Genomic DNA, 12,698 nt, shown 5'->3' with positions numbered 1-12,698 from the left:
AAGATGTGGTATATATATATATATATATACAATGGAATATTATGCAGCCATCAAAAGGAATGAAATCTTGCCATTTTGCAACGACGTGGATAGAACTGGAGAGTGTTATGCTGAGCGAAATAAGTCAATCAGAGAAAGACATGTATCATATGACCTCACTGATATGAGGAATTCTTAATCTCAGGAAACAAACTGAGGGTTGCTGGAGTGGTGGGGGGTGGGAGGGATGGGGTGGCTGGGTGATAGACATTAGGGAGGTTATGTGCTATGGTGAGTGTTGTGAATTGTGTAAGACTGTTGAATCACAGACCTGTACCTCTGAAACAAATAGTACATTACATGTTAAAAAAAAAAAAAAAGAAGATAGCAGGAAGGGAAGAATGAAGTGGGGTAAATCAGACGAACCATGAGACAATGGACTCTGAGAAACAAAGTGAGGGTTCTAGAAGGGAGGGGGGTGAGGGGATGGGTTAGCCTGGTGATGGGTATTAAAGAGGGCACGTACTGCACGGAGCACTTGGTGTTATACGCAAAGGATGAATCATGGAACACTGCATCAAGAACTAATGATGTAATGTATGGTGATCAACATAATAAAAAGAAAAAGAACTAAATACATTCAAGTCCTCATTATTTACAAACATTCCAAATCTGTGAATTCACCTACTCACTAAAATTTATTTGTAACCCCAAAATCAATGCTTGAAGTATTTTCAGGGTAACTGGTGAGTACATGAGCAGAGCAACAAACAATCTGAATCATCTGACCCATGTCCCAGCTGAAGCTGAACAAAGCAATGCTTTGCCTGTTATGTCAGCTCTCATATTTAGAAACTACTGCCCTTTTGACAGTCTATTTAGTTCCACATTTTTTGTGTTTTTGTGCATTTGTTGATTTTGTTGTTTAAAATAGCTCCCAAGCATAGTGCTGTTTAGTGTTCCTAAAAGCAAGAAGGTTGTGATGTGACTTAGGAAGAAAGTATGTTAGTGAAGCTTCATTGAGGCATGAGTTACAGCTCTGTTGGTCATGAGTTCAATGTTAATGACACGACTATATATTAAATAATTTATCTTTAAATTATGTACTGACAGACTGACAAAAATGTGACCAGAGGCTTGGAGAAACCACCCGTATATTTTCCTTATAAGCAATGGTTCAGTATTTGCTAATTCAGTGATTGGGGTGACTCTGTAGAAAAGAACTACTACAAATAACAAGAATCAAATGTACTATGTTAGCAACCCAAAAATCAAACAACAGCTTTAGAACTCTGAAACATTTCTCATGAATACATTTTCCAAAAGGAGACAATTCAAGACTTTTCTCTCTACCATCATGGTGGACTTTTTTCTTCCTAAAAGTCAAAGACCATATAAAGTCATAATCTATTTGGCCATCTTCCTTACATTGATAGCTAATGCGCAGAGCTGATACTGTTCTAATGTGATGATTTCATGATAACAAGGTTCTTGTGCCAGCTTCACAATAGCACTCCCAGCAGCAAGTCTCAGACGTGACATATCTGGTTTACTAAAAAATAAGCAAGCAAGAAAGAAAGTTAGAGTTCTAAATGTTTACACAAAAACATTTCTATTTGCTATACCTAATTTTGTAAAAATTCCTGTGGCCAAAAAAAGGATGGAGCACAATTTAGTGATAATGAACACCCTATTATGTTTACTTAACTTTGGAAGATGGTGTCTAATACTACAAAACTCTTCTCTATTCTAAGGTCATTTAATTCCCTCATCCTACACAAAACAGCTTTTAGCGAAGCTTAGAACAAATCTATTTGTATGTTTAGTTATTGGGTCTAAAGTCTTCCACTATGGATTTTTTATGGATACGTGTTTACTTACAGATTAGGTACAAAAATGTCCTAACTTGTTAATCAAGTCAACTAAAACTAATGTGCTAAGTACAAAAGAAGAATGAAAGCAGGTGTAGTGGAAAACATCACAATTTTTAGTTAGAATTCAACTTTTCAAATATTACCAAGAAGCTCCTTTTAAATTTAAGAAAACTTCTGCTGAATAGGACACACCTCAAAGATTAGTAAACTCTTAACTAATAAATACATCTGAACAATCCTTCCTTATATAGTGATATATTAGATAAATTACAGGGATTTCAGACTGAAAAGGAGGGAAAGTTGTAACTTCTTAACTAGTGCCCCCTATGTTCTTCCACAGTAAAAGATTCAATATTCATGAAACAAGTATGTGTCTACCGTATATACAGCAAGCACTGAGAGTGACATAAAAGACACACTCTTGGTCTTCTAAAATCTAATGATTGAATTGATTTAAGAATCCCCCCTTAACTTTCTTTTTTCTTTTTTTTTTTAAAGATTTTATTTACTTATTTGACAGAGAGAGACACAGCGAGAGAGGGAACACAAGCAGGGAGAGTGGGAGAGGGAGAAGCAGGCTCCCCGCAGAGCAGGGAGCCCAATGCGGAGCTCAATCCCAGGACGCTGGGATCATGACCTGAGCTGAAGGCAGACGGTTAACGACTGAGCCACCCAGGTACCCCAACCCCCCCTTAACTTTCTAAGGATCATGTAAAAATACTGACTGAATGCATGCCAACATTTATAAGGTTCTGTATTCAGTGCATCAACAGCAATATTCCAAGTGGCTATTATATCAACCACCACTAAAGGAAGCCTGTTTTTCTTACTGGAGCTTATTTTGTATAAAGATAAATAATTAAATATTTTACAACTAAGTTTTTGAAGACTGAATTTCTATATAAAAACTTGTTTTAAAAGTGAACTAATGTAATTCACATATATTTGCAGAATTCAAATACACATTTGATTTCATTAAAGAATAACATGAATAAAAACAGGTGAGATGAGATCTAAATAAGCCCATAAATAATGACTAATTTAATTATAATAGCTAGACAAGATAAGTATAATCATTATCTCTATTTTATAAATGAAGAAACTGAGACATAAGGAGGTTAAAGTAATTTGCTGGTAAATGGTGGTGTCAGGATTTGAATCCAGGCTCCAGGGTCCACTTTTTCAATCACCATACTAAACCACATCTTTCAAACAAAACAAAGTGCATGCGTTTATATAATTTACATCTAGTACATTTTTAAGTTTGCATATATTTCTACTTCTGGAAATAGATTCAGTAAGTTGTCTTCTACCTAGTGTGTTCTTTTTCCTTTAGACATTAACAAGAATGGAAAACATCAGTTACTAATAAGTTACTAACCATTTTCACACATTAGATATTCAAAAAAGTAAACATCTGTTGTTTAAAAATATTTACAATATATAGCAATACCTTGCCTCTGACATATGACTGCCATTTTGAAATGATCACTGTACAAAAGCATATTACAATAAAAATATATGCACACATACATAGGAATACTAACTACTTTTTTTTGTATTTTATTTTTTTTAATTTTTTACTTTTTTTTATTATGTTCAATTATAGCCAACATATTAGTTTTTGATGTAGTGTTCAACTAGCTACTTTCTTAAAAAGAAACTGCACCATTAAACAATTATACCAGATACTGAGATAGTGTGCAAGAATTTTGAAATAATAATTACATACCTAATTTTTCCCTGTTCTGTCAAGTCTCCATCACTATGCAATATTGTAGTTAACAATCTTAAGGTAGATGTTCCTGATTTACTGTGATTATTTTTCATTCCAAGGAGCCATCGAACCATCATTTTAATAGCCTGAATCTATTCAAAAGACAAATTGACAAATACAACATTACTACATTTTAAAGAAATTCTGTATCAACCTTAAAAAAAGTGAAATGGTTTTAATGGATGCTTTTTAAGAAAAGTAAAGGAAAAAAGAATCATTCTTTTCTGCATATATCAAGATAACTGGATGTCTTAAAGATGTTTTACCCTCCCACCCAGGCAACTGACAAATGAATGATTTAACTAAAGACTGGTTCTTTTTTTTTGTTTCCCCATCATAAACTCTATTCTTTAAACTCACAGTAAAATCATGTTAACTTCCCTGGTCAGAAAACTTAATTTCCCAACTGCAAATTATATTCCCATTTTTTGTGCTACATTTTATAATTACGAAGTACTTAAGTACTTCAAACCCTGTTATTGCCTCTCATATTTCCAACAACTCTTTTTGATGGGGTGCATATTACCTCTTTTTCACATATTATTTTAGCTTTTTACAGATCTATGGCTCAGGAGCTAAGTGGGTCTTGAACAATGGCATGTGGCAGACACTCTTCAGATCCCTTTTCTGGGCCATTTGTTAAGCATGAGCTTAACTGCAGGAAGCCTGCCTTCTAGCCCAGTGCTGCTTGACTAAACAAAACTGCTGCTTGATACCAATGCTGAGAAAATAGGTTTATGCTGAAACTCAGAAGCATCAAGCATCATTCCATCAGCTACTCTACAGGTCTACAGAAACAGTATTAGAATCTGAAGCTGGAATAACATGACAAAGTATTTCCTAATATAAAATATAAATCAGTATACACATACATACACAATATGAATGGATTTACACGAAACTACAACTAGAAAAACAGTATTTAATATATTTGTTCCTGGCCTACACATCTTGGACAGTGGATTGAAATGAGATCTACGTCAGAGACTGTAAATCATTTTAGTAAATCAATACTCTCTACACTAGCAATAAGCCGTCTTTTATGTATTACTTGTAATTCAAGGAATAACAGGTTGAACTTTTTAAAAATCAAAATAAAAAGTTTTATCAAATTCCACGGAAAAGATAAATAGTCTTAAAACCTAGATGACCATCTTTGCTGAACAGGAGATGCACACAAGAAAATCAGAAATGTCTTTTGTCATTAAAAGGTTGATAACTAAGAAGCAGCAACACAGAGGCAGTTTCAAACACTTTTTTTTTCCCCCAAATCAGATTATGTGCAACTGCCCATAGGGCCCCAGGTTTCTCATTATTGCCCTATACTCTCAGAGTACATGGGATGATGTCATACAATAAATATAAAAACTCGGATGATTTTAATAGCCATATCTTTATAACAGGAATAGAAATTTTAACACCTTTAATGATAATACAATCTAATGAGTGTATTAAAATAAATAGATCTATATGCATATCACTCACTTTGACCATTGTCTCAGGAGAAACTTCTTCATCTGGAACCCAAAGCTTAGTTGTCTTTTTTCCTGGGAGCTGAACAAAAATGAAGAACTTTAAAACATAAATAAGAATTTTCATCTTTAATTAATTTTTAGTGAATGAATGAAATCTTTACCTTCTGCAGTGACAGTCATTACAGATGACTAAAATACCTCATCTATTTCTCAAAAAGGTTCAAAGACTTATCTTCGCTAGCACCCACATAAAGCACTTACACATCCATCAGCAGTTGGTTCTTTTCAGGTGTGAGGTAGGACTGACTTTAACCTCTTACATATACTTCCTAACTTAGCCTTTGAAAATAATGATTCAATTATTTAAGGCGGCTGGCAAGGAGTAGGATAAAAATCAATACAGACAAAAAGCGTAGTTCTTAAACAAGGAAAAAGGTATATACAAAATATCTTGAGCAGAAGAAAAATTAGAAAGGTTTGCAGTTGACTGTAGATAAGAAAGAATATGCACTAGTATCTTCCTACCTAATTCCCACCAAAATGGCAACACACACACACACACACACACACACACACAGAGGGTTGGAAAACAAAAAGGTCCAAAAAGAAGACCAGAAACTTTAGAAAAAATTTTAAAACACAAAATATACAATAAAAATATTAACAGGGCTAGGTTTATATCTCCATAAAAAGCACAGAAGGGAAACATCCTCCAAAAAAGTTAGATTTTTTTTTTTTCAGCACAATCACAGAATAATCCTGAGATGATAGAGGGCAGGGATTTCAAGATGTACATTTACAGTGGCAGCCAGGAAATTAAAGTAAGGTGACAAAAGAGCTGAACCCAATCTTGGAACACTGGAGATCCAGTGTACCGCCAGCTGACAGGAGTGATTTCCAGAGGCAACCTAGGAAACAAATCAAATAGCAGCTCAGGTAACCCTCTGGCAACAGGATAGGAAGCCCCAACATCCAGAAGGCAAACTCATGAAACACATATAGCTTAGGATGCACTTCCTTTCAGAACTGCCTTCCAAGTAAAAAGTGGAAATAATGAAAAAGCAATCACATTAGAAATGTTCTGATGAAATTTCTGAACTAAGTATATTAAAAAGATCCTGAAAGATTCCATGGGGAAACCTTCCAAAAAAGATGCAAGAATCAGATCAACTTCAGATTCTCAGCTGCAAGACTAGATGCCAAAAAACAATGTTCTGGATTTTCTGCAGCCAAGTACCCTGAAACACAGGATTCTAGTACTCAAGAATAAGGAAAAAAAATATTTTTAGCAAGCTAGAACAGAGAGAAAGTTTCCAAATTATAAGCCATTTTGAAAGGATTATTCAAAGATATACTCCACTAAAATATTTAATTCATAAGAAAAAATTCAATCAGCATATATTATTACAAAATAGAAAAAGTTATTATAAATAAAACCCAACAGACTGTCAGATGGTTCAAAAATAATAATATAAAACCAAAATAGATGCAACAAAACCAATGACAGAAAATCTAAAAATAATAGGATGAAAAAATATACTAGTCAAGATAAAAAACATGAAATGGAATATGGATTTAATTAACAGGATATTGAAGTATTTTTTTAAATCTTACACAATAAGATATAAAATTCATGAACATTTGGACAACCAGCAGAAGAGTATCAAAATAAATCAAAACAAAAATGATTTAAAAAAAGAGTAAAGATAGAAAACTTCACTACCACAGAAGACTTGACTATACCACCTCCAAAAAAACTGATAGATGAAGTTGAGATGAAAAAATGGTAAGTAGAGGAAGCACATATAGAAATATAAGGAAATTAATATAGAGATAAAATAGTCAAGGATTAGAAAATAATCAAAATTGGCATTCTCTTTTTAAAAAGATTTATTTAGTTTAGTTTAGAGAGAGAGAGAGAACACGTGTGTGCATGTGTTGGGGGCAGGGGCAGAGAGAGATGGAGAGAGAGTCTCAAGCAGACTCCCCGATGCGGGGTTCGATACCATAGCCTAGCAACTCAGGTAACTCAGCTACTGCTTGAGTGCAGAGCCTGATGTGGGACACGACACCACGACCCTGAGATCATGACCTGAGCCGAAACCAAGAGTTGGAAACTCAACCAACTGCATCACCCAGGCGTCCCCAAAATGGCATTCTTCAGAAATAATTAAAAATAAGGAGAAAAAAGTTTAGCAAGAAAGATGAATAGAAGATCAAAACTATAAAATAATTCTCCAAATCAACCACAAACATAAAAATGTAATTTAAAAAATCAAAGTACCTAGCAAAGTTGTACAAGAAAAATTTTAAATTTTCTTTACAAAGAAAATTACAAAACTTTAATGAAAGACATCCTGTAGATGAGCAAACAAAGCAATGGTAAAGAACAGAGGCTATACACCCTATGACTGGTAACAATGCAGAGGACTGAAAGAAAGAGAGGTTACTCAATAACTTTTGATGGGAAATTTGGTTGTCCTATGGGAAGTAAAAAGAAATGAAATCCTTAAGTTACAGCATACAAACAAACAAATCGATTCCAGATGGATTAAATTTTTTAAGTGTGAAAAGAAAATCTTAAAACTTTTAGAACATATGGGAGACTATTTTTATGACACTAGAGTAGGGAAGGATTTCTTAAGGATGTAAAAAGCACTAACTACAAAAGAAAGGAATGATAAATTTAGCTACGTTAAAATTAATAACTTTTGTTCAAAGGACACCATAAAAGGAGTATAAAGACACACCATAAATGAGATTTTATTCATCTTTTATGAAGATATTGCAACATATACCTGAAAAAGTATTAATGTGTGTAAAGATTACCTATGAGGAAAAGACAAAAAGCTCGGGAAAAAAAGGCAAAAGACCTCAAAAGGAATTTCATAAAGAGGCAACATGAATGGTGACTAGACATAAAAAATCAGTAACCAGAGAAATGCAAATTAAGACTATAATGAGGGGCGCCTGGGTGGCTCAGTCATTAAGCGTCTGCCTTCGGCTCAGGTCATGATCCCAGGGTCCTGGGATCGAGCCCCGCATTGGGCTCCTTGCTTGGCGGGAAGCCTGCTTCTCCCTCTCCCACTCCCCCTGCTTGTGTTCCTGCTCTCGCTATCTCTCTCTCTGTCAAATAAATAAATAAAATCTTTAAAAAAAAAAAAAATTAAGACTATAATGAGACACTATTTTCCAACTTTTAGATGGGCAAAAATTAAAAGATCTGACACTAATGGGTACAATATACTGCTAATAAAAAAATAAGTTTTAACAATGATTTTGACAAGTAATTCAGGAATAAAACGAAAAGTTAAATGTGTGTAGACACTGTTATTCATCAATTTCACTCATATAAATATAACCTAGAGAAATTCTTGCTCATTTGCATCATGAGGCCTCTCTAAGAACCTTCACAGGAGCACTGTTCTAAAGAGGAAAGAAATGGAAATATTCCAAATGTCCACAAAGAGAATAAATATAAGAAATTTCACACAGTGATATATAATACAGAGTAATGAATCACACACAGCTAGATGCAATAACAAGGGAGGGTTATTCTAAGAAACAAATGTGTAATGATAAAGGCAAGTCAGCCAAGAATATGTATGGTATAACTCATAAACCTAAAGAATAAGCAAAATTAAACAAGTATGCTACTCAGAGACATATATGTGCTAAAGTGGTGTTCTGTTCTAGTTAGGGAATAATAAATCCCAATTCAACACAGTAGTTACCTGGGGCAGAGAAGAAACAAAAAGAAAAGTTTGGAAAGTAATAAACCAGGAGCTGACAGTTCATAAATGTTCACTGTATTATTATAAAACAAGTTACACAAATGTTAAATATATATTCCTTTATACATATCAAATACATTAAAATAAGACAAATTAATGGGTTAAAAGAGGTGAAAGTTCTGTTCTGGCAAGAGCTAATTAGGTTTTTTGAACCTATCTTCCATTGGAACAAATGGAAAGGCTGGATAAAAGATCTTTTTAAAAATCAATGTGAAGGTGATAAAAAAGCTACCAAAGCAGTGAGAATTTGCAGGGCAACGTTTCAAAAGAGGAGACAAATCAAGATTTGAGTCTGGCCCTAGGATTGCTTTTCTCATACAAACAATAACTGATTCTGAAAGTGAAAGAGACTTACAGGTTGAGTAATGTTTTCATCACTGTCACAGAGCAGGAAGGAAAAAAATTGGAATTCTGGGCCCAATAAAGAACAGAGTCCCTGTTAAACACCCTTGAGTTCCGGGTGGCTCCCTAACAAATATACCCTACACATAAGGTGACCAGAAAAAGAATCAGCCTATCAAAAACTGAAGCCCAGCTTCCAGTCAGTGCATTCTTGCCTGGACCAAACTGATCTGACAATAGCTCCACTACCTGTCAGAAGGTAAGTTGTCTCCAGAAGAATTACAAAATCATTCAGGTCCTCAAATTATCTGTAACATTTTTCATATGCAAAGTCTACCATGCAATCAAAAATAACATGTGTGGGTGCCTGGGTGGCTCAGTCAGTTAAGAGTCTACCTTCGGCTCGGGTCGTGATCCCAGGGTGCTGGGATCAAGTCCCGCATTGGGCTCCTTGCTCAGGGGGAGCCTGCTTGTCCCTCTGCCTGCTGTTCCCCCTGCTTGTGCTCTCTTTAAAAAACAAAAACAAAAACAAAACAAAACAAAAAAACGTGTGTAAGAAAAGATTTTACCAAAAAATAAGAGAAAAAAACAGACAAGACAAAGAGAGCCGCAGGAGGTCTAGAAATTAAGGCTGATATAAATGTTAACTTAATTAAAGAAGTTCAACAGTTAAATGACAAGATAGAGAATTCTGGCAGGGAACTAAAAGCTATATTAAAAACTACAAAGAAATTATAAAATTGAAATATAAAATAAGTGTAATTAAGAACTCAATGCATGGGCTTAACATAGGATTAGACAAATATGAAGAGTGAATTAGTAAATTCAAATGCAGGTCAGAAGAAAACAAAAAATGATGCATGAACACGGAGAAAAGTACATAAAGGTGTCAAACAGCTGGATCACAGCAAAAGAAATGATATGTTTTGAGTGTATAATTAGAACTGCAATAAGAGAGGAAAGAGAACATGAAACAAAAACTATTCAGAACATCAAAGCTATACATTCAAGAAGAACTACAAGCCCCAAGTAGGATAAATACAAAGAAAAGCACACCCAGACACATCATTTTGAAACTGGAGCCAATGCAAAATAGAAAAGATTATTCAAAGCAAAAGGAAAACCTTCAAAGGAACAAGACTCTCAGCCGATTTCAAGAGAAAAGATAAGAAAATGGAAAATAATGGTATAATATTTTCAAATTACTAAGGGGAGGAAATATACCACGCTAGAATTCTAAACCTGGACAAAATATCCTTTAAAAAATGAAGGCAAAGTAAAGACATTTTCAGGCAAATAAAAACCGAGAGACTGCATCAGCAGTAATCCACACTAAAAGAAATACTTCTTTTAATTCTTCAAGTATAAAGAAAATCATCACATAGACAAAAACGAATGAAAAAAGAAGAGAAAAGGGAAAAGATGTTGGTAAATCTAAATAAACACTAACTGTAGAAAATATAATAGTAATGGTCCTGTGTGAACAAGAGCACAAAAAGTATAAGGAAACAAAGGGAATTAAAGTATGCTAAGGTTCCTAAAATACTGAACCTGCTGTCCTGAAAGTTTAAGACAGACTAATTGATACTGGCGTTCAGAAGTCAAGGGAGAATGCTGTATCCTCTAGGACAACCACTAAAAGAATAGGAAAATGTAAAAACCAAGTCAGTAAAGGGGAAAATGGAATAAAAATATTTAATCAAAAACAAGGAAAGAAAGAAGAGTAAAATGAAAAGAGAACTGATAAAACAAACTGAAAATAAAAACCAGATGGCAGGGGTGCCTGGGTGGCTCAGTTTAAATTAAGCATCTGCCTTTCGCTCAGGTCATGATCCCAGGGTCCTGGGATCGAGCCCTACATCGGGCTCCCTGCTCTGCAGGAAGCCTGCTTCTCCCTCTCCCACTCCCCCCGCTTGTGTTCCCTCTCTCGCTGTCTCTCTGTCAAAAAATAAATAAAATCTTTAAAAAAAACACAAAAAACAGATGGCGAATTAACCCAAATCACTATTTACATTACATGTAAGCAGACTAAAAAGTAAAAGACAAAGTTGAAAGAAGCATGCCAGAACTAGGTTCAGTGCAGTGTCATATATATGCCATTTAGATGAAGTTTTCAAGTCCTCTATTGGGTACTATTAGTCCATCCTTCCCTCTGAGACTGAGAGGAAGATAAAAATGTCCATTATCACCACTTCTATTGTTTTGAAGGTCCTGGCCAAGGTATGAGGAAGAAAAAGAAAGAAAAGGCATTAAGAATGGAAAAGAAAAAAAGAAGCTGTCTTTATGAACAAATGACATGACTGTGAAAAGAGGAAACCCCCCAAATGCAAGAACTAGTAGAATTAAAAATTGCCTTTAACAAGATCCTAGGGTAAAAGGCAATATAAAAATGAAGTAACTTCATATCCATATGCCAACAAAACGCAGTTAGAAAATAAATATTAAAAATTTTATTACCTATAATAGTATTGAACAACATAAAATGCCTAGGAACATACTTAAGAAAGCTAAGACATCTACACAGAAACTTAGAAACATTATCCAGGGATATTAAAGACTAAGGCATACCATCTTCATGAAACAGAAAGCTCAGGATTAGAATACCATGTTCACAGAGTGAAAGGTGGTATTATGACGATGATGCCTGAAATTTATAATTCAACACCAGCCCTATCAAAATTCCAGCCAGGTACGTATATATGTTGGGTTGGAGTGGTACAGGGAGAAGTGTCAAGCTGATTCTAAAATTTAGACAGAAACAAAACAAAATAAAACAATTTAGATAGAAATGCGGAAGGCTAACAATAATCAAAACAACCTTGAAAAAGATAATGATGACGATGATGAAGCAGCGGTAATAGCAGCAGTTGTCACTGAAGGCATCTGCAAGGCTTAAGCTACTAGATAGCAAAACCTGTCAAAGCACTCTTGAGAAGGAACAACAAAACTGGACATATCATGTTCCCAGATTTCAGACTATACTACAAAACTACAGTAATCAAAACAGTATGGTACTGGCATGAAAACAGACACAGAGATCAACAGAATAGAACAGGGAGCCCAGATATAAACCCATGTACATATGATCAATTAATTTATGACACAGGAGGCAAGAATATGCAGTGGGGAAAGGACAGCCTCTTCAATAAAGAGTGTTGGGAAAACTGGACAGCTACATGCAAAAAAATGAAACTGGACCACTATCTTACACCACATACAAAAACAAATTCAAAAGGGAAAAAGATTTATTTTTTTTTATTTTTATTTTTTTTTAAAGATTTTATTTATTTATTTGAGACAGAGAGAATGAGAGAGAGAGAGCACATGAGAGGGGGGAGGGTCAGAGGCAGAAGCAGGCTCCCTGCCGAGCAGGGAGCCCGATGCGGGACTCGATCCAGGGACTCCAGGATCATGACCTGAGCCGAAGGCAGTCGCTTAACCAACTGAGCCACCCAGG

General features: G+C 34.8%; 1 protein-coding gene across 10 annotated transcripts in view; it reads right to left on the bottom strand.

Moving 5' to 3' along the window:
* Positions 1-12,698, bottom strand: part of PDS5B (PDS5 cohesin associated factor B) — a 186,688-nt gene that overhangs the window by 25,159 nt on the left and 148,831 nt on the right. For all 10 annotated transcript variants that reach the window (XM_081814806.1, XM_081814810.1, XM_081814813.1 and 7 more), the window contains 3 exons: positions 5,116-5,184; positions 3,586-3,722; positions 1,408-1,531 (listed from right to left, as the gene is read on the bottom strand). In XM_081814806.1, the coding sequence (XP_081670932.1) occupies positions 1,408-1,531; positions 3,586-3,722; positions 5,116-5,184 (330 nt within the window). The remainder of the gene's footprint in view (positions 1-1,407; positions 1,532-3,585; positions 3,723-5,115; positions 5,185-12,698) is intronic.

Source organism: Leptonychotes weddellii, chromosome 3 (genome assembly GCF_054177405.1).
Source record: "Leptonychotes weddellii isolate Sample4059 chromosome 3, ASM5417740v2, whole genome shotgun sequence".
Taxonomy (NCBI): Eukaryota; Metazoa; Chordata; class Mammalia; order Carnivora; family Phocidae; genus Leptonychotes; species Leptonychotes weddellii.
This window is presented reverse-complemented; position numbering and strand designations above follow the sequence as displayed.